The sequence below is a fragment of the Strongylocentrotus purpuratus genome, unplaced genomic scaffold, assembly GCF_000002235.5.
Source record: "Strongylocentrotus purpuratus isolate Spur 01 unplaced genomic scaffold, Spur_5.0 spur5_scaffold_7, whole genome shotgun sequence".
In the NCBI taxonomy this organism is placed as follows: Eukaryota; Metazoa; Echinodermata; class Echinoidea; order Camarodonta; family Strongylocentrotidae; genus Strongylocentrotus; species Strongylocentrotus purpuratus.
The window spans coordinates 19,725,202-19,748,717 of record NW_022145613.1 but is presented as its reverse complement, the minus strand read 5'-3'; the positions used below and the strand labels follow the sequence as shown (position 1 = coordinate 19,748,717).

General features: G+C 37.2%; 1 protein-coding gene across 1 annotated transcript; it reads right to left on the bottom strand.

The window, feature by feature from the left end:
* Nucleotides 1-3,036: 3,036 nt before the first annotated feature.
* Nucleotides 3,037-13,321, bottom strand: LOC105442022 (deleted in malignant brain tumors 1 protein-like). The gene is made up of 5 exons (XM_030974462.1): nt 13,117-13,321; nt 11,184-11,285; nt 7,601-7,675; nt 7,142-7,216; nt 3,037-3,362 (listed from the first exon to the last, which is right to left on the bottom strand). Exons 1-5 carry the CDS (start codon nt 13,268-13,270, stop codon nt 3,037-3,039), a joined length of 732 nt encoding a protein of 243 aa, XP_030830322.1. The 5' UTR covers nt 13,271-13,321.
* Between the last annotated feature and the right edge of the window lie 10,195 nt (nt 13,322-23,516).

The window sequence follows — 23,516 nt, the reverse complement described above, 5'->3', positions numbered from 1 at the left end:
CTAGTAAGTGCCTCTTTTCAGGTACGAGAAGTGCCCCTTTTCACTTTTAATAAGTGCCCCCTTCACCTCTGATGATTGCCCTATTCAAAACTGAGAGGTGCTCTTTTTACTTTGACAACTTCCCCTTTTTTCCTTTGTAAGAAGTGCCCCTTCTCCTTTTAATAACTACCCCTTTTTAAACTCGGATGAGCGCACCTTTCATTTTAACATGTGCCCCTCTTATTTTCTAATAAGTGCCCCTTTTCCTTATGATAAGTGCCCCCATTAAAAAGAGAGAGCTCCTTCCCCTTCTCATAACTTCCCCTTTCCCTTTCTAATAAGTGCCCGTTTTCCTTATGATAAGTGCCCCCATTAAAAAGAGAGAGCTCCTTCCCCTTCTCATAACTTCCCCTTTCCCTTTCTAATAAGTGCCCCTTTTAAACATCTGAACGGTGCCCCTTTTCATTCAACAAATGCACATTTTCTTTATTATAAGTGCCCCTTTTACATTTTCATAAGTGCCCCTTTTCATATCTGGTCAGTGCCCCTTTGCAACTTTGATAATTCCCCTTTTAATAATGATACGTGCCCCTTTTCCTTTCTAATAAGGGACCTATCCCCTTTTCACCTCTTATAAATGACCCTATTAAAATCTGATGGGTGCCCCTTTTCCGTCCACAAATGCCTATTTCCCATTTTCGTAAACGCCTCCTTTTCATCACTGGTTAAGTGCCTCTTTTCAAGTGAAAAAATGCCTCATTTTCACCTCTTATAATTATCCTTTGTACTTATACACGTGCTCCTTTTCTTTTCTAATAAGTGTCTTATCCCTTTCGATAATTGTCCCCTTTTCATGTAATCATTAAACGTGCCCCTTATTTAAAGCGACTAAGAGCAGTTTCCCCCAAAGTTCGCTCGCTGCGCTCGCTCGCATTTAAAGATTATATAATTATGTTACTTATCAAAGGTCTTTTCAGTCTTCCGTTATGAGAATGTGCTTATAACCCCATCACGATTGGCTTTTTTCCTCTTTATAAGATGTAATTTTTCGCACTGCGACCTCACAGATCTTTAAAAATTTTCTCGCTCGCTTCGCTCGCTCGTAAATGCATATTCAGGCATCACACCCAACTGTAAAGTTTGATGCTTAAGCGATATCTTGTATGATGTATGAAGAGAAACAAATATTGAAATCACCCCTGATAATGTAATCACAATGTAGGGGTATATACCAATGTCTAAAAATTGTATATTTTCGCTTTGAGATTTCCCACTGTAGGTGCCCTTTTTTTCCAGAAAGTGCCCTTTTTTGTTGGTGCCCCCCCCCCCCCACTTTGAAAGTCGCTCGGCCGCCCCTGAATATGGGTTCATGCATGGGATCTTATGAGCTCGTAGCCATCTCTCAATGTGTCGGATTGTTTTTTGCTAGTGAATCCTGATTGTCAACGGGGGTAGTGGTCGTCGGATGTAATTCCCCGGGGGTAATTTTTCGGGGGGTAGTGCTCCTCGGGGCCATTCTCCGGTAGGATAGTTTTCCGGGGGGGGGGGTAATTTTCTGGGGGGGGGGTTGATTGCCCAGGGGGTAATTGTCCTAGAACCCTACGAAAGCACTATAACATATCCTACCATATATACTATCAGAATACTAGGAATTCATTTCTCTTCATTATAATTAAATAAATATTCCAAATACAGATATATATTTTGCACTCTATACAGGATACGTATATATATTATATCTAAACGAATCCCACTCTAAAAATGTAATAAAATGATGAAGGTATATTGATGTTCACACAGCAAACTATATCAGAAGATTAGATCTTCGTCATCGTCAGTAACACCTATGAACAACAAATTTGAAGAAAATAAGTTATCAATATACTGAAATATTATGTACAAGCAGTGTTTATGATTAACATACAATTGATAGTGATTTTATACAAGTGTCTCTAATCGGTTTACCTAGGTAAATAATTCGATAATTCAAGTTACACTTTTGCATTCTCAAAAATTTACGAGAATGCATTCAGATTCCGTACATTATAACATTGGACTATAATGTTTCATGCTTTTTATGTGGCGAAGATATGGAAATCTTAGTTATGAGTATGGACAATTTGATAGCAAATGAGAGTTAGATAGCTAGAATCCGAGCAACCATGATATCAATTCAAGGAGTTTATAATTATCATGCATACAGACTTTTTTTTACTAACAATGTCTGAAAATTACGGTTCGTATATCGTGGTTTACATGGTTCCATCAATTTGATATTGGAAAGCTAAACAGAATATAAAAAGAAAATATCAATTACAAGCAAAACCTCAGCGAGACAAATAGGAGTAACCATGGAAGAATCCTGGATCAATGAACAGGTTTAGACCCACAACATCGTGTATTAAAGTAAAGTATAGTAAAGAGACATAACGTGAACAAGAAAGAATGTATCATTTTAATCGCTCCTCTAAAACAACCCCGATAACTTCAGCATTAGCCTACATTCTATAAAAATATATGCTGCAATAAGTAGAAATGTGACTTTCAAGCATTCTTCCTTTACTTAGATGAGTTCACTTCGATAATAAGTGTATCTACAGCAGGGCAGCAAGTGCCAGTATAATCCAAAGTGGTGGTGAGCGAGAGATTTTAAATGTTCGAAAATAAATATTCTACTAGCAACATTTACAACGCAATTTTTCTAGCAAACTTACCCTCTTTGTTTCCTGAACTGTGCGCAATTAGCAACCGTTGCGCCCCATTTTAAAGTTTTTAAGTTCGCAGGTTTGGAATAAATTTGTCATTAATTGGCAAGGGCTTAAAAGCTGGAAAATCGCAATTTGGTTTCTCATACGGCTGTTTCATCTTCGCCTGTCACATAATTATATGCAGTCTTATTAACACTGCAAAATCTTCAACATGCACTTCTATCTAAATATTCATGACCTGACACAAAGATTGAATATTTGAATTAACCTAATCGATTACAAAAGGTTTAGCTAGAGTATGCGTGAATGACCGTCCTAGAAGAATTTTTTCAATAAAGATATCGGAATCTCATGCACAGTAAACTCCAGCATCTTTAGAATGATCGCAGTCGTGATTGTCCCATCCGCCATTACTGCAATCAGTCAACCTGGATTCATTTCCCGAACAGTCGACATGCTCAAGGTGTATCGGGCCAGATCCTGGTCTATACGCAGCCCTCTTCCTGGCTGCACCAACATTGCCTGAGAATCCAAGCTGTCGACAAACTACCCTCGCATCAAGGTCATCCCAACCGTCTAAACAGATGGTCCCCCATTGACCTTCATGGAAGATCTCAACCCTGCCTCCAATTGCACCGGAACCGTCAACCAGGCGGATTTCTCCCTCAATTTCATCTTTCAAAATATCTAAATAAAAAGAATAAGACCTATAGTATGAGACTGTCCGAAAATAGACACCCCATTTTACCCGTATGATTTCACCCCTCATTGCCAAAAAGGGTAATAGCTCGACCGTAGTCGTCGGGTCTCGCCCCGAGAGTTTCCACCTGCTCTCCTTAATTAGGGGTCAACGTTCAACATGGCTAAATGCTATTTTTGTTGACCTTAAAATTGAATCAGGTTACTGTGTGTAAATACCTTGGGATATACATTGATAACTCGTTAGATTGGGATAAACATGAAAAAAAATTGTGTAAAAGTGCTGTGAAGAATTTGTATTTGTTAAAAAGAATAAGACATTGCATCTCGCAAAAAAAACCGCATTACCTTTTCATAAGTCAATTGCTAAAAGTAAATTAGATTATTGTGATGTTAGTTTGAGCATATTAGTAGTGGCTTTCACCCAGTAAATATGATCGATTGATCGATCTGTAATTGAAAAACAAGTCAGAAAAAAATCTTGGAACCAGCGGGATTTGAACCTGCCATCTACTGCTTGCCGGGCAACGACTCTACCATTAAGCCACTTAATATGTTCAAACTATTGAAATTTCTCCCAGAAAGCATTACATTTACAAAAAAAATATTGTGATGTTGTTTGGAATAATACGAAGGAACAAAATATTCAAAAACTACAAATTTTACAAAATAGATTATAAGATTATAAAACAGTAATAAGAGTGGAAAATAGATACTCAACTAGACTTTTGTATGAACATTTTTTTTGGATACCTTAGTTGAGAGACGTAACAAACATGTTCTATGTATAATGTATAGAATTGCAGACCAATTAACCACGGATTATATTTTAAGTAAATTTAATTTTAAATAAACTTCCTATAGCTTAAGAAATGCTCCTCGTATATTTATTTTACCAAGAATTAAAACGTGCTTCAAAAAGAAAAGTTTAAGTTATTATGGTGCAAAACTGTGGAATGAATTGCCGGTAGAAACTAAATATAAACCAACTTACTATGCTTTTGAAAGGAGTTTATAATATCATGTTTGACTTTTGATAGCAAACAAAACAACTGATTTGTTTTTCTTCTATTGTTTTTCTTCCATTTGTTTTCTCTGTTCTTTTTCTTTCTCTAAATTAGGGCTTGTTTGGATTTCTTGCTTTCTAACCTATTTTTATATTATACACTGTTGGTCATAAAAGTGGAATAATAATTTTTACCCCAATTATGGAATGATTTTGACAATGATTTATTCATAATAGATCTAAATAATAGTATACATTCTCAGATATTATTGAATAGTAGTTTGCGAGTGTTTGTTTTGCTTGACTGCTTAACCATGTGTGTGCTACTATGCTAACCAACTAGGTGACCTACGTCCTTAAGTCATAACTGACAGTAATGAGGATGATGTTTTATTTAATATGTAAACCATGTTAATCTATATTGTATATTTCTTTGTAACGTTATGATTGCTTTTATATATGCACGACCATGCAGAAAAACAGCCTTTCGCTGCAGTATGCCACCGTGCTAAAATAAAATAAACAAACAAACAAGCAAATATTGAAGGAGAGAGAGAGAGAGAGAGAGAGAGAAGGGGGGGCAGGGTGTCTTGTGTTGTACTTGTGTCTGAAGAAGACATATATACACCTGATAATACAACCCGGGGCAAAATACATTCATTTTTCATTTTTAACAAATCTTACTGGACAAATCATCACATAATATTCAATTCCTATCTTTTGACGCCTCAGCGGCTGCCGAGAACAATAATGTTGCTACACGATGTAGCAAAGTGAAATTGAATAGAGAGAGAGAGATAGAGAGAGAGAGAGTCATGGGGAGACGGCAAGATAAAATTGGAGAGAGAGAAGGAAAGTGAGAAAATATATAAAATAGAAATCGAGAGAAATAATAGGCGAAGAGATATATATATATAGAGAGAGATAGAGAGTGTGAGAGAGAGAGAGAAAGAGAGAGACATAGAGGGAGAGAAAGAGAGAAAGAGAGAGAGGTAGGAAGAGAGAGAGAGAGAGAGAGAGAGAGAGAGAATGGTCGGGCTGGTATGATACTGAAGTTGTCTTGCAGTTGTTGTAGTATGTGAATTGATGTAAAACAAAATGATATAAACACACGATGAGTCGATGTTCGCTTCATAAACAAAGAAATTTAATTGAAAGGTAGATTGGAGAGAGAGAGAGAGAGAGAGAGAGAAAGAGAGAGAGGTGGAAAGAGAGAGAGAGATGAAAAGAGAGATAGAGAGATGGAAAGATAGAGAGAGAGAGAGAGAGAGAGAGAGAGAGAGAGGGGGAAAAGTGACATGCTTTCTAGTCTTGTTGTTGTAGTAGGATTTGATGATATAAACACATGATTCGATTTTTGGGTAAAATACGTTTTATTTCATATACAAAAAAATTTAATTGAAAGATAGATAGAGAGAAAGAGAGAGAAAGAGAGAGAGAGAGAGAGAGAGAGATGGAAAGAGAGAGAGGGATGCAAAGAGAAAGAGAGAGAAAGAGAGATAAAGGTAACATGCTTACTTGTAGTCGTAGTAGAATTTGGTGTGGTCGAGTCCGATATAGGTTCACGAGAAATGGTGGATGCTGAAAACGAATTTAAGTTGAACGAGAACGTTCAGATTTCGAGCGATAATAAAAATTAAAGATGTGAACTTTTACTCGTGAACATAAGATTTTAGACAGCAACAGATAAGTGCATCACATAAGTTGGGCAAGAAGGGGTAGGCGGGCATGCGGGCATCTTTCAAAAACTAGTGACCGGTAGGCGGGCATGGCTAAAATCACGACTCCAATGTCGACTAATCAGATGGCTAGATTTCTAAAGAGAGGAATACAATTGATTCTGGATAATAAAAGATGATTGTAAACACATGATTATTTGATCTTGGGGGAAAATACGTTTCATTTCACATATTGATAAACCTCAAGCAAGAAAATTCAAATTGTGAACTACTAATTTATCGCCGCAAAACCGTGCATCGAAGCTAGTCTATAGTATACCTGAATCATGTATATCCATGTCTGTAGAGAGGAAGAACATACTACTAATAAAGATATGCCCTTCTTGTAGAGCGAATATCACAAAGTGATAAAGTTTCTATTTGCTTCCCCAAAGAATATAATCTATTTCGAGGCCTATTCAATTGATGCCTTCAGCGAAAAAATACTTTGAGGAAATGCATAGAAAGCGAGTAGTAAGTTAAGTTGACCTAGTGGGTAATAAATGGATCTATTTCAAGAACATGAAGTAATACGTAATTGTGAGAAATTAGAACGAGAGAATAATGGTAGGTTGCTAATTAAGTTCTTTGGCAAAATTTATGACATAATGACAAAGAACAGAAAATATTTACCAATGAAAGGTGTTTACCTATATAAATCCATATTTTGCTTAGTATATTTTAGGTATGTAAAGATAACAAAAATACCATGATAATAGAATGTCGATTATGCAATTTTGATCCTATATCATTAAATATTATGAAATTATGTTTGGGATTTGTGTTGATAACCTGAGTAAATACTGGGGGAAAAAGAACCAAGCTACGAGCAATTATCATCTCATACTTCATATGAGAATCATTCTTTTTGGGGTAATAGTTTCACAAAGCCGGTTTGGAAAATTGAATGAGAAACGACTAAATAAAAAACTCTCGCAATTTAATACAAATGTTACAGGAAAATTCATCACATTTTATTTAAACCCTTGTTGTGAGTACCGAGAACAAATTCTTTACTGAAGTTTTCTTACGAGAAGTTGTGGTAGGATGTGAGGTGGTGGATTCCGTCGTGGACATCGTTGTGGTGTCTTGTGTTGTACTTGAGTCTGAAGAAGAAATATGATATATACACGATATATACACGAAATACATGAAATTCAATTCCTAGCTTTTGACGGATGAGCGGCTGCCGAGAACTATTATGTTGCTTCACGTTGTAGCAAAGTGAAAGTGAAATTGAGAGAGAGACATAGAAGAGACTGCAAAATAAAATTGGAGAGAGAGAAGGGAAGTGAGAAAACATATAAAATAGAAATCGAGAGAGAAAGCAGATTCGGAGAGAGAGAAAGAGAGAGAGAGACAGAGAGACAGAGAGAGAGAGGGTGAACGAAACAAATTGAGAAAATGGTAAACGAAAAGGGTGAGCATGGTTAGAGAGAACGAAAGAGAGAGAGAGAGAGAGAGAGATGGTGTAAATGAAGTTTTCTTACGAGTCGTTGTGGTAGGATGTGAGGTGGTGGATTCCGTCGTGGACATCGTTGTGGTGTCTTGTTTAGTATTTGATTCTGAAAAAGAAATACGATATATACACCTGATAATACTTTCCGAAGGTAAAATACATATAAATTCATATTTACCCAAATTTAACAAATCTTACTGGACAAATCATCACATGAAATTTGATTCCTAGCTTTTGACGCGTGAGCGGCTGCCGAGAACAAGAAGTTGATTCACGTTGTAGAATATTGTATACACGTGAAAGTGAAAGCGAAAGAGAGAAGTATTCAGATACGGAAAGAAACAAAATCGGAAATTGAGTAGAATAAATAGAATATATCATTTCTTGTTTTCTTCCAAAACAAAAGAAGAAACTTTCCATCCAGGTGAATCATATTACATAAAATTACACAACTTATACAAATTTTACAATATAAATACATTCATATCAAAATATAAAATGTATAAATGTGTATGAACAAATATTATAATACATAATTATAATACAAATTACATAGAACATAAGGAAAAGGGGAAGAAGACTGAAAGGAAGAAATAGAGAAGAATATAGACTGAGGGATTATAGGAGAATGTAGCCCCAGGGGATAGTAACTCCAAAAACCGACCCCCCCCCCCCCCATCCCGGGCTTCACTCTCCTTCAAACAAGTACGAAGAGACAGAGAGAGAAGGAGAGAAATGGAAAGAAGAATCATATTACATAAAATTACACAACTTATACTGTAGAGAGAGTCGTGTTAAAACAAATCCAGGAGTATTTGTCCGAGCATAACCTATATTCTGAGATGCAATCAGGATACCGGCCACATCATAGTTGTGAAACTGCCCTGCTAAAAGTTTCAAATGACATTCTACTTTCCCTGGATAAAGGCGATGAAGCGATTCTGTTGCTGTTGGACTATTCTGCAGCCTTTGACACCGTGAGTCATGATGCCCTTCTAAGCCGTTTGCATGATAGATTTGGACTCAAAGACACAGCCTTGGAATGGTTTCGATCCTACCTCACTAACAGAACTCAGTCTGTTTTTGTTAGCGACTGTGAGTCACATGTCAGCTCTTCGAACTTCGGAGTACCCCAAGGATCTGTTATCGGTCCGTTAGCATTTACACTTTTCTCGTCTCCATTAGAGGATGTCATTAAACACCATGGCATATCGTGTATGACTTATGCAGACGACACTCAAATTTACCTCGTGCTAAAGAAGGATAACCATGATGTTGCTCTACAAAGACTCAGTGCATGTTTTACAGACATTAAGAATTGGTCCATACAGAATGGATTGAAATTAAATGAAAATAAGACGGAGTGTATACACTTTATTAGCAGACATAGGACTTGTAGTCCGATTGATGATGTATGTCTTGATGGTACTGACATAGAATGTTCTACAGGTGCTAGAAACCTTGGGGTCACATTTGATAATAATCTATCTCTGAAGACTCATGTGAACAATGTATGCAGATCTGCCTCATTTGCGTTGCATAAAATCGGTAGCATCCGTCAGTTTCTTACTAAAAAGACCACCCAGAGACTTGTTCAGTCACTGGTCATGTCTCGTATTGACTTTTGCAACAGTCTTCTGTATGGTCTTCCTGATGCACAAATTAACAAATTGCAGAGAGTACAAAATTCAGCTGCTAGACTTATTGCAAAGCGTCGTTCACGTGAGTCCATCACTCCACTGTTGAAGGAGCTTCACATGCTAAGAGTCCGGGAACGAATTGATTTTAAGATCCTCTTGCTGACTTTCCAATGTTTGACAAAAACAGCTCCAGTCTACCTTCAAAGGCTGATATCAGAATACTTACCCTCCCGCAACCTGCGCTCAAACAAGAAATCACTCTTAATAGTTCCTGCCACCAATACCCAGTCTTATGGTTCCCGAACTTTTTATGCAGCATCCCCTCAACTCTGGAACAATTTACCTCAATGTATAAAACAAGCAGATTCAACAGACAAATTCAAATCCATGTTAAAAACCTACTTTTTTGTTAAATAGCCTTTTTCATTTGCATATGCAGCCCCCTCGATTTTCCACTATCTATTATGTATAACTTAATATTTGGCTGTAATTCCTTCTCTTTCTATTTTTCTTAAGCGCTTAGAGACATAATTTGTGATAAGCGCTATACAAATGTTGTTAATTATTATTATTTAAGGGGAACAAGAAAGGAAAGTAACAGAAAGAAAGGGAGAGAGAGAGAGAGAGATAAAGAGATGAATTAGAGGAAGATAAGAGAGAGTCAGGAGAGAAAGGAAAGAGGGAGAAGTACATGGCATATAAAAAAAAAGGGTTAAAAAAGTTATTGGGAGGGCAGTTGCGCTGCTGCTCAGAGGAAAAGTACACACAGTAATTACAAATGATCGATTTCCAAGTACATGGCTTCGTAAATAGCTCGTAATAATCCGTAAGTATCGTAAACTGCTCACAACAACATGTAACCATCCGATTTTACTGCTCGCAAGAATCCATAAAATGACTGCTAACAATTTTTTAACGATATGTTACTGTTAGTTTACGATTTGTTTATGAATTATTTTCGGATTATTACGAGTGCTTACGTGTTGTTTACGATTTCATTTGGGTCGTGTTACGATGACTGTACGGATTGTTACGAGTTATTACGAGAACTTAACGTGTAGTTACGAGTACTTTACGAAGAGATACCTATACTTTACGTGTTCTTACGTAATATTTACGATTTGGGGGAAAGGCATAAAAGCTGCAAAGCTGCAACTAACTCGTGGAATTTCGCCGTAGGTACATCGTATAAGAAATCTTTATAATCTGTCATAAATCGTAAATTAGCTCGAAATAACTTGTAACAACTCTTAAATTGGTCGTGAAAGTGGCCAAATCGTAAGGATCCACGAAAGATCCGTGCTTTTGTGCGATCGGTAAGGACTCGTAAGAAAAAAAATCCGTGTATATGAAAACCAATTAAAATAAATTACTAAAATAAGAAATCACCACAGTCATGATTAGTGGGAAAAGACGTACAAAATAGAACTCGAAAGAGAGAGAGAGGGAGAGAAAGTGAGGAAGAATGAAAAATTATAACGTAATTGGTGAGCATGCTGACATAAATGAATCAGAAAGAAAGAGACAGACAGAGATAGAGAAAGTAAGAAAGAGAAAGAAAGAGAAAGAAGGCGAGAGAAAAAGAGAGAGAAAGAGAGAGAGACTGAAATAGAAAAAGAGAAGGAGAGAGGGAGAGAATTGGAGAAAGAGAGAAAAGAGAAATGGGGAAAGAGAGATTACAAAAGAAAAATCGAGAGAGAAAGGGTAAGGTAGAGAGAGGGAGAGAGAGAGACAAAGAAAGACAGACAGTACGAAGGGCTAATGGGGGGGGGGGTGAAAAGGGGTGGGGGCAGAGAGGCAGAAAAGAAGGGGTCTGGTAATCGGTTGATTATGATGTAGAGTAAGAGTAATGCTTCTTTTCCTTTGACAAAAGTGATCATTTTACTCGAAGTCAGGTTACTAGCAAAAATAAGTTCTATAGATAGTTTATGTTTCGTCTTGTCAGATAATTATTGTGATTGTTATTATTCTCACCTCTTTTGCAACGTTTCCCTCGATTTCCGGCAGAGCAGTGGCATTTGAAGTTTTTCATAGTCTCCTCACACCAGCCGTTTCGACAGGGATTTTCGCCACAATCTGTAGTAAAAAGAGGGGACAGGACAATGCAACAATAGCCGCGGCGGCCGTGCGGTCTAAAATATCTCCGGCCAATAACAATAATAGGACCGCCGCTGCATTCCCACGGTCACATACGGGAGCGTTATGTGAGGGTAGCGCCGCACAGCGTATTTTGAATTTGTGGAGCGACAGAAATTCTATGACTGCCGTACGGCCTTTGAAGTGATGACGCACGTTCGCCTTAGCCCTTAGGGCGTCCCTGCGGCGGCCGTAGCGTTTTGACAAATACTGAGGCAGACGCTAGGTAGCCGTAAGGTGCTCGCAAAGCGGCCGAAGGGGGACCTTCTCATGCACACACATTCACATTCACTCACATCCCCACAAAATAATTAATTGTTTTTATATTTGCTGTTATGCCTTTCGACATAGTCTGTATAATTTTCTGGTTAAAAAATTGCTTTTTCAACTATTATCAAACATAACTGTAAACCGTCTGGTTTAGCACATGACACCCCCCCCCCCTTCCCCCCCCCCCCCCCCCCAAAAAAAAATAGAATGTCATCTTGCATTCCTCATTGAAAACACACCTTCACACAATGACAAAAATGTCCACCGGAAATGCGTTGTCAGAGGACCCTAGAGCCGAACATCACAAAAATATCCACACTTCAAGTCCGTCCCCACTCCAGGATCGGACCGCATGCGTTTTCCCAAAATGTCCGGTAACGGTAAAGGGGTACTTTTCACGCACCAAAGTCCGGCTCGTAGTACACAAAATCCGGCCCGTATTGACTTTACACACCGGACCTAGGGGGGTGTTTTCAAAAGGAGGGAACATGCATATACGCGTATCCTAAATAACACTGAGTGGGGGGGGGGGCGAGCTTCAAGCCCACGTACCGAACTTTTTCGACAGAAAGTGCTATGAACAATGACAGGTTTCTGAAGAAAAAAACATTACAAAAACATCCAAGTACCCGATGACCAAAATCTACTACAAAAATAATGTTTTTACTTCACGCTGCTAGATATAACTCCAAATTGCTCTAATGCAATGGCTTTAGTCGGGTAGCAACTCGGCGCGCTGACCGAAATTAGCCAAAAAAATAATTTTCTGTATTGTACTTGTAAGGTCAACTATAAGGTATTGCAGCCGTGTTGATGTACAAAATATTGTCAAATATCTTTCTGTAATGACATAAACGAATTATGCCATTCTGAAATTACTGCTGGTACTCAAATTTATCCCTTACTGGATCCTGTAACTTGATAATCAAATATTTGCCCCGGTTTTCATGTTGCAGAAGATGTATACTAGGTTGAACCAGGGAATTCCAACTCCTGGTTGAACTTAGAGCTTCAGTTATTGTAGATCAATAATTATTGTCGCCGGAACCTGTAATATATCACTCATTGAGTCATTGCAAGGATTATGTAACCTTTTTTTTTAACTGTTTGAAGTTTAGAACACCCTCACCTCACGAACATAGAACAAAAATATCGAAGTTTTAAGCTTTTGACAGTCTTTCGTGTTTTGTGATGTACAGTGACCTTGCTTTCTCTTTTTTGACAAAGGTGTTTCATGGACTGGATGAAGTCAAACCATCTTCGGGAGAGGGGGCTTTCGGCTGCTCCTCAGGCTATACAACCCGACTGCTTTGGATAGACTATCCACCTTGTTGCCAATGTCTTAAACATGGTCTCTAACATAATTATATATCGAATCTTATGACACTTTTGGCAATGATCACATTTTCACACTTTTCACACTATCACATTTTCAAAAGAATTGAACAGTAGAACAGATTATATGTTTTATCATGTTTATAGCAGGCAAAGAACGACTTACCAGGAAATCTGCACACTCTGTGTCCGGGTGGAATCCCCAGTTTACTCTTCCTTCTCGGAGAGGCAGCTTCCGCAGATGTGTAAGGGATGAGCTTTGGAATGGTCTGTACCATGCTGCCATTAGAATGCAGTTTCTTCTTACATTCGTTGAACATTGGTAAGGTGTAATTCAGCCCTAATCCGTCCAAACAACAAATGCCCGTCTTCTTGTTCTTATTCGAAGAAACGAGAGAGGCTTTGAACGAGATATGAACAAGGAGATAATTTAAAATTGATCAATAAGTATAAATCTCTTGTGGTATTAACCGGCAAAATTTCAGTTTAAACTGTATAAATAGGGATTGTATTGGGAAAAGTGCATCAAACAATTTTTCAAATTTAGTACTCCATCCTTCCTATAATTTGTGTGCCAGAGTTGGTAAAAGAAAAATTAGATCCTGACAAAAACTCAATATTTTAAGTTTAGGTATTTTTCGCATGTTTTAATGGCCCGTCATTTTTTATCCATGATTTACAATCTTCGATAACTTTAAGTTTGCTAATGCGTGCTTTCGCGTGTTTTTTTGTATTTTTGCAGTTGGAAAAAAAGTATAAAATTACAAAAGTTTCTGTTCGCTTGTTCAACTCATTACACATTCAACAATTGATAAGAAATCATTGGAAGAGACAGCGAACATTTGCTGAGATATCCTGATATTTCATGCGCTCTTTTATCTCAACGCCTGGTCAACAGTTGCAGATTAGCGCATAACTTTTCGGCGGCTTGGAGCATGCATGTGATCAAAGGAGAGCGGCTTGATTCCACTCCTTCTTTATCACCTCCCTGCTCATATTTTGTATGTTCTTTTTTGACATGTATTGAAAGCGACAATTATATAAATAAATAAATAAAAAATAATAACGACAACATTTTGATTAACAATGTCATTATCTATGTTTCATTGTATTTATGTTAAATACCACTACTACTGCTACTACTACCAGGGGCGTACGCAGGGGGGTGTTTTGGGGGTTCAAACCCCCCCCCTTTGGTATTTTAATGTATGTAAACCCCCCTAAAAAAAAAAATTATACCCACGGCTAACCTAAATAAGGTGACCTTACCCCCCCCCCCCCCCCATACGTAAAAAAATGTCAAATTTTGAAATTTTGAGACCAAAAAAAAAAAAAAAAAGTGTCCGCTTACCCCCCCCCCCCCCCCCCCCCCCCCCCCCCCCCCCCACTGAGCGACTTTTCTGCCGGCTGAGTCGTTGCGATTTTTTATGGCCTCCAAAAAACCCCCCCCCCTTGAAAAAATCCTGCGTACGCCCCTGACTACTACTATACTACTACTACTACTACTACTACTACTACTACTACTTCCAATACTTCTACTACTATCAATGTTATAATAATGAAAATAATAATATCGATAATAATAAATCATCGTTGACCAGAATCATACGTACCGAAGGATACACATGTCAGGAAAACAAGGATCACGCCTCGTATGAGATCTTTGTCCTTTACATGTGATTAAAAGAAATGGAAAAGGCGTCATATTAGATGATGATAGGCTCAAAGTTCGATGTTCAAAATGTTAAATAATACTGATAAATGTAGCACAGTTACCTGAATTGAGACTGACCTACATGTACATAAGAATACAAAGGCTATACATGTGATATGATGCTATTTCAGGACAATAAACTCTACTTCTATGCAGATAAATCGTGTAAATAGACATTCATCTTCGAGACCTTAGTCCCCTTAAATAGGCCATTTTCGTAATATAACCACATTTAAACTTAAGTGCCCCGATATGAATCATTTAATTCATCTGGTTATAATTGTATTTCAATAGTCAGAACGCGAATTGCATAGATGTAAGGTAGGGCAAACCCTAATGTTTGTCCTACTTTGTCCTACTTGTTGCTATAGCAACAACTAATGTATCCAATTTGAATTCTGACTATTAAGATACAATAATTCGTATCGAAGCACTTTACAGGAATCCCTTTGGTTACATTACAAAATGACCTATTACAAATATCACGAACTTTGGATATTCTTAATATAACAGACAAGGCAATAATTTAAACTACTATCTGAAGTAAAAGTATCATCCATTAATACGAATATTTATCAGTGTAACAACTTAAACGGGAAAATAAAAACAGCCTACGTATATATCCACGATCTTTTAAACATTTTCTTAAATTGATATCGCACTTGTATCACTCATAACAGGCACATGTATGTTCAGCTATTTTCAGATGAAAGTAATAGTTGATACATTTTCCTTTCATTCATTAAGAAATTTGCTAATTTTTGCAGGGGTGGCGGAGCATCTTTCACAGTGGAGACACCAACAAAATGGGCTTTTTTTTCTTTAGGGAAAAAAGGGGACCTAAAAGGGGCATCCAAAAGCAAAACAAAATCATTTTGATACCCCTACATTCCAAATATTAATTCATCAAGGATCATCTTTCAAATTGTGTCGTTTCTCTCCTTACGTGGCTCATGATACTGCTTCAGTATCATACTTTGCCATTTTGTGTGATGATCTGAATATCTTGCCAGGTCGCATTACGAACGATGAGATCTTATATACTACAAAGAATGAATAATCCGGATGCTGTATTAATTAAGCATATTCTCAAAATAATGAATGAATATGACCTTTAACGTTACAAGATTATATGAATTATGAATGCTAGCGAGCATAGCGACTGAGCCTATTCAGAAATTGGAGGCAAAATAATGATCTCAGATGCTTAGATTAGGGGCATTACACGTGAGGGAGGTTATGAGATATGTGTTGTTAGGGGATAGACTATGGGTGACAAAACATCTTGTCTTAGTAGCCTATTATAAAGAGCAGGGGCATTCGATATCGGTGAAAACGAACACTATTCCATTTAATAACAGAGGCACAGTTCGTTCTTATAAAATTATGGGCATTATGCCCCCATGTCCCGTCTCTTTGTAGAATAGGAAACCTGTTACTATGATAATAGAAATATAGAGTACTTGTTACTACACAATGCTTAAAATAGTTTTTGAGTTGCCTGCCAATACCACACAAACTAAGCACACCTCGTTTATTCGAAAGATTTCACCATAATACACAATATTTCAGAGTTTTTTTTTTGTAGCGGTTACCTCTAAATCGAAGAGGGCGCCCAGAAATTGGCCCTTTTTACGAAAAATTGTATTTTGTTAAAAATATTTCAAGGAAACCTTGAAAAACAGTGGGTTTGGTGTCAAATTTTTCTACATTTTATACCCATTTGACGAAATTGGGATTAATTAATATCGCAATATATTTACATGCTTTCAATCTTAAAATTGAGATAGATATTGTTTTCTTACTGAATTCGAAAACCGAAATCGATTTGATAAAGACGATTGCTTTTGGTCTATTTATAAAATGATTACTTTCCGTAATAAGTATGAGTATGGTTATAGAGATTTGAATTTGGTTTATTCATTTAAGAGAGAAATGACTAACATGATACAAATAAATGAACATTTGAAAGTACAAAATATTAAATTTCCTGCGAATTTGCTCAGTTATATTTGAACAAATATTATGTGTATTATTGATGTTCCATTGTTTTGTTAAATTGTAATTGAAATTATGTTATTGTTTAAATATTTAATAAACACCTCATTAGAGGCAAAGAGAAAAAAAAACATCGCAATATATCAAATCGAAGAGGTGTCTTTTTTCGTAACTTTCCAGGAATTTGCCCATTTACAAGGACAATATCTTGTGCAAAGGAGAGGCATATTTGTATCTATTTTTACGTAAAAATTTATTATAGCTAGTTAACCGTATGTTTATACGTGTATGTGTGTAAACGTGTTTGGTGTGTAAATCGAGTTTTAGAGATACATTTTAATTAAAACCTCAAATTACTATGGGTTTGGTGTCAAAAAATTATCGTCAATAAATTCCCTTCTAGTTGATATAAATTCACTGAGTTATATAGTGAGTCATGAAAATGATGTTGATTAATCACAATTCCGTCAACGTTTGTTTCAAAAGGTAGATAATACGATTCTCTTTGATATGACACATAACCCATTATGTTTCAAGGTTTTCTTGAAAATAGTTTTCACAAAATACTATTTTTTCATTAAAAGGGTCGCTTTTTTGGACACCACCTCCGGTTATGGGCTGACCGCTACAAATAAATAACAATATATATCTGAAATATTGTGTAATAATAGATAAAATCTTTCAAATAGAATGCAAGTCTTTCGTCTATGTCTGATCGTCAACGAAACGGAGTTAAGTCTTTTGTCAATTCCGTTTGTTGCTACGGCAGGCAGCCAATGAAAACGAATTCGTTTAATCAAATTATGGAAATGCAAGCATATCACTTTAAACAAACAGAACTTTGCTATTCTTGGCTCATTTTTCCTGATTGAGGTGTCATATGAAAGGGCAGAAACTGAACTTTCTAGAAATGTGAATTTTTCTTCGAAATTCAGATACCGCCCGCCAAATGACTTTTTGGTTTCCTTCTTTCTTAATTTTAATCACTTATGCGTGAAATATGCATCATATGAGTTGTATCAAATGAATAAGGAGGATCTAAGCTTTACGAATATGTATCATTTATTAATTACAATTGTGATTAAATTAAGTTATGATAAAACATCGATAATTCTTGGTTTCGTTTTTCTGAGTCGCACTGTATATTGAACAAATTAATAACTTAATTCAATTATACCCCATTCACAGTGGCCTCAAACACCGCGACAGCAGCGGGACTGTCCCGCTGCTGTCGCGGTGTTGTCTTCAGTGTGAAGGCTCGGACCCGTTATAAACTATCGCGGGATAACACCGCCTAGCGATAACGCCGACACAAACTATCGCTAGGGACGCCTAGCTACAGCAGCGGGACAGTCCCGCTGCTGTCGCGGTGTTTACTCAGTGTAAAGGCTCTCCGCTATAACACCGCGACAAACACGTGTGATTTGTTTACTTACCTATCACTGACCTCTTTTCTACAGCAATGGGGAACATAAAGTGAAATAGAAATAAAGTAACCAGTGGATTCAAATTGATTTTATTATTATGTAGGTATTATAATTATCCAAATAAAAATATTTCACACTTCAAAAAATTAAAATATTCTGACTGGAAGCAATAAAAATGCTAGTTTTTTAAAAAGTAATATGATCGAGGATACAAAAAGCAACTTGACATGTTTACCGCGCAATTTCAAGCAAGTATTTCCGGTCATATCGGGGTCACTCGCGGGTCATGAGCCATGCATACACGTGTTTGTTACGGAGGTAATAAAAATCACCCGCTGCAGCGTGAATGGGTACATGATATTTATCCCGCTGCTGCAGCGGGATAACTTTTCTACTGTGAATGCATTTGTAGCGGTGTTATGGCGGTGTCGCCGCTCCGCTACAACGCCGCTACAAATTTCAAAACCACTGTGAATGGGGTATTATTCAATAATTTATTGCATATGTTTTTTATTAAATAAACAAAGGTGAGGACTCACCATTTTGTCCGATGGAAAAGAAATCCCAATTATTCGATGAAATCCAGACGAGCAAAAGTTGATAGATTGTATTTTGTTCTTGCGAATGTTGTCTTTACACCTCTAATAGAGTAAACTCTCAGAAGACAACAAGTATTGAAAACGTGAAGCAAAAATCAAAGAACACCACAGTTAAGTTGTCTTTATTCCTGGACTCCTCAAAAGGAAGTTTAAATAAAACGTAAATAAAAGATCCAGTATTACAAATAGTCTGTTTATTTAATTTTTGAAATCGCATTTATGTTCACAACACGAATTGCCTAATTCGGATAAGACAGCGAAATGAGAAACGATGAACACGTCTACTGAAACACTCGGAAATTAATGCCAACTTTCACGAGTTAATGTTAATATCCAATATGTCCCTGATTCCGCAGCTAACAGGCACCCTGATCACGAAGGTCTACGTAGGGAGACACGCCCATCTCAAGTAACCAATCAACGCGATGGACACTTTGCATTTCGATGGCACATACCCGCCGTCTTTTTTTACTTTTTCCCTTCCGTTTCTCTCTCTCTCTCTCTCTCTGTCTCTGTCTGTCTCTCTCTCTCTCTCTATCTCTCTGACCACAGTTCCTCTGATTAGGCTTAATGTTGTTGTTGTTGTTGTTGTTGTTGTTGTTTTAGTTTCATTGGCGTGTATCATTCATTTATGAAAATTTACGCTCCTTCTACTCATTAGCCTTATCACTAACCAACCCAAGCCCACGTTAAACCAGGGAGGTGAGTCTGTTATATCCCTGGTTTCACCTCCCTGGTATTTTTACTTACTTCAATTTTTCAGCCATTATCGATCCACTGAAGGATGAAGGCCTCAGTATGCTGTCTCCAAAATGACTCTGTTTACTGCTTGTTGGTGCCTATTAACCTTTCCCCAGTACTGTTGCAGCTTATCTCTCCACATTTTTCTTTGACGTCCCCCGTTTCGTTTACCCAGGGCATGTGAGTTAAAGTCTCACCTCCCTGGTTTACCAATGTGTCCAGTGAGTGATTGCTGAACTCCAGCGATTATCATGTCTACGGCTGATGTGGCCCGCCCAATTCCATTTCCTTCTTTTCACTGTTTCAAGGATGTCCTGGACTTTTGTCTGCTCCCTGATCCATTTGTTCGTTTTTCTGTCTTTGTATGTGATGCTTATTATACTTCTTTCCATGTTGTGTTGAGATGCTGCTAGATTTCTTTCCATTTTTGACGTTAGTGTCCATGTTTCTGCAGCGAATGAGATTGCTGGGATGATGCACAGATCTTCATTTTCAGGCATAATGGAAGTTTGCCTTTCATGATTTAAAGGAAAAGAGGCACTTGTCAAAGTAATATGGGCACCTCTCAAATTTGAATCAGTTAATAATTATCAGAGGTGAAGGGGGCACTAATCAAAAGTGAAAAGGGACACTTCTCGTAAATGAAAAATGAAAGAGTGAAAGAGTAGAGAAGAAAAAAAAGAGAGATGGAGAGACAGAGCAAGAGAAGGGAAGGGAAACAGAGCAAGAGAGAGAGAGAGGAGAGGAGAGGAGAGGAGAGAGAGAGAGAGAGATGTGTGTGTAATGGAGAACGATACATTTAATATTTCCAGCATGACTAGATTATTGAATATAGAGAAAGAGGGGAGGATAGACATGTAAACAATTCTATGTGCGTGGCAGAAACGCCAAGAAACGTAAACATTGTATAATACCTGGGCTAAATAATGGAAAGATATAAATGTCTGGGAAGGAGACTAGCATTATAGAAATAGGACGATTTGATATTGTAGCAGACAATGAATCAAATTACTCATAGGGTTGTACGCACATCAAAATCAAAAGTAACATCATTATTTCTTTCTTCTTCTTCTCCTTCTTCTTCCTCCTCCTCATTATTATTATTGTCACCCTTCATGAGTATTATCATCAACAACAACATCATAATAAAAGTATTTGTGATCATAAAGGTCTCGATTTGAGTTCACGAAGATGTCAAAACATCCACACACTGTTCCTAACCTCCTCAGAATACCCAAAATTGGAGCGACAGAAAAATAGAAATAATCTATTTAAAAAAAAAAAAAAATTTAAACGATGCTACAATAGCCCAGTGATAAAAGTTCATTGTTCCCACTTCTGTAAATGTAAGGCTAATTTACCTGCCCTCCCTGCAATATTCTTTTCTTCTTCCCTGAATTCCAACAGTTCTTTTTGAAACTCACCCAAAGACAATATTACGGACTTTCCCCTGCATCTATATTTATCCAATTTTCATTGCAAAAATAATTGTATTAAATATCTTTATTCGTGGGGAATTACCGGACAACCCTAAATGAATATCTACTCAGTCGACAGACCTTAATTCCCTTAGCTCAAACTAAGCGTTTACATTCTGCCATAACCTTTGAACATGTACACACTCCCAGAACAAGCGTGAACATGTTTCAATCTTTTGCTTACAAAATGAGCAAAAATTATCTTCAACAAAGCCGAATCTCAATAAGTGTTCATTTTCCTAGGCCTACTAAATGTCTCCCTACATACCTCATTTGAAAAATCTGAAAATCCCCGTCCATCATGAATCTTCAACAACAAAAAATTGTAACTTCTCACTTCTCTATAAAATATTCAGAAACCTTTATCGAAAATAAATCTCTGAGGAGCTTCACTGCACTGTTGAACTGCATTATCATACTCTTTTACATCCACTAAACTCCACGTATCCTTTTTTCCGCTTCTCAAAAATAGCTTCCCCAATATTCCATACATCAACAATTTTGTTTCCTTTGAACCCCAAATGTCGAAAGAAAGATATTTACCGCATGCCATTTTCAGCAAAAATATCTTGACTTTGAACTTGAAATCATAGTTACACAAAAAAAAAAATCTACCTCCCCCCATCTTGAAGCAGAAATCAAAGTATAGATCCATCTCATTGATTTTTCTCCGTACAAGTCTTTTCACCCACATTACACGTTGGGTTTAACGAGTCATTAATTAGTAACCCTCTTTCACTATAACCTTGATACAATATTAATCTGTTAATTCGATCTTTCCCATTCCGTATAAATTAAAAACATATTTTCTGTATTTCTGATATGACCCACTTTGGAACCAATAGTGAAGCAAAAACGTAATTTAAATTTACATAATGCATATGTTTTTCCAAACACGGTGAGGTCCCTCTGTTTCCACCATCCGAGAAGTCTTTTAATCTTGCATAAAATCACCTTTTAATTCAATTCCTTTCTTATTCTGACGTCTAACGCAAAATACACTTCCAAAATCTTAATAATTATCTTTAAGCACATTCCCGAAGGGAAGTTTTTCTGATTTGTTTTTGTTTTTCCCCAATATAGTTATTAGTTATCCGATTTTGCCCAAACCTTTTTTGATTCGTTTGTCTGATTTTTCTGCTTTTATTGTAAGTAAATTATTTTGGGGTGGACTTGCTCGTTAAGGTATCAAGTAAAAGAGTGAGAGAAGATGTGAAGTCTGAATGAAATAAAATAAAGCAGCCGATTAAATGCGCATACTATTAAAAATATAAGATACATTATCATTATCTATCAAAATTGACACCAAAACTTAAACAATATTAGTTTCAACCAGTTCTAATATCAAATAAATGAAGGGGGGGGCACAGTGCCCCTTTATACAAAGGAAAGTGCCCCTTTAACTGTGTAAGAAGTGCCCCTTTTTAAAATAGGAATAGTGCCCCTTTAAATTTGACAAGTGCCCCTATTAATTTGTAAAAGTGGCTCTTTCCCTTTTCAACTCTGATAAGTGCCCCTTTTATTTCGACACGTGCCCCTTTTCCTTCGACAAGTTCCCTTTTTCCTAATGATAAGTGCCCCTTTTCCTAAGGATAAGTGCCCCATTAAAAAGAGCCCCTTCCTATTCTTATAAGTACCCCTTCTCTGGTAAATGACCCTTTACAGGTACGAGAAGTTATTCCTTTTCACCTCAGATAAGTGCCTCCTTAACCTCCGATAAATGCCCCTTTAAAATCTGATCGTGCCCATTTTCTTTCAACTAATGCCGCTTTTCCTTTATTATAAGTGCCCCTTTTTCATTCACATAAGTGCCCCTTTTCATATCTGGTCATTGCCTTTTTTTCAGGTACGATAAGTGCTTCTTTTCACCGCTGACAATTTCCCTTTTAACGATGATACGCGCCCCTTTTCCGTCGACTAATGCCCATTTCCTATATTCTCATGACTGACTTAAAAAAAAAAACCCTGATAAGTGCCTCTTTTTGAGGGTGCACGTAAGAAGTGCCCCATTTTCACCTCTGATAATTACTCTTGACACATGTTCCTTTTCTTTTTTGATAAGTGTCCCCTTTTCCTCTCATCATTAAACGCGCCTCAAATTTCAAGCGACTAAGAGCAATTTTTCGCAAAGCTCGCTCGCTAAGCTGGGACGCATCTATAGATGATATACTTATGTTACTTATATCAAAGGTCTTTTAAATCTTCCGTTATGAGAATGTGCTTTAAATTAACCCCATCAGGATTGGGTTTTTTCCCTCTCATTTATAAGATGTAATTTTTCGTACTGCGATCTCACAAATATTAAAAAATTTCCTTGCTCGCTTTACTCGCTCGCCCCCGGCCCCCCCCCCCCCCCCTTGAGAAAAAAATCATGTAAAAACACGTGATTTTTACCTTTGGGGGGGGGGGGTGCAAATCTATAAATTTTCGAGGACCAAAAAAAAAATAAAATATTTTCAATAGCCCCCCCCCCACACTGAGCGAATTTTCGGCCGGCTCGATTTTCAAATTTTCGGGAGCAAAAAAAAAAAAAGGGTTGGGCCCCCCTCCCCTAAGAAATCCTGGATCCGCGCCTGGTATATACCAATGTCTAATTAAAAGATTGTATA

Coding starts and splice junctions, on each gene's coding strand:
- LOC105442022 (XM_030974462.1), bottom strand. CDS start 13,270: ATGTTCAACGAATGTAAGAAGAAACTGCATTCTAATGGCAGCATGGTA. Junction 11,286..13,116: donor CAGAGTGTGCAGATTTCCTG/GTAAGTCGTTCT, acceptor TTTTTACTACAG/ATTGTGGCGAAAATCCCTGT. Junction 7,217..7,600: donor ACATCCTACCACAACGACTC/GTAAGAAAACTT, acceptor TTTCTTCTTCAG/ACTCAAGTACAACACAAGAC.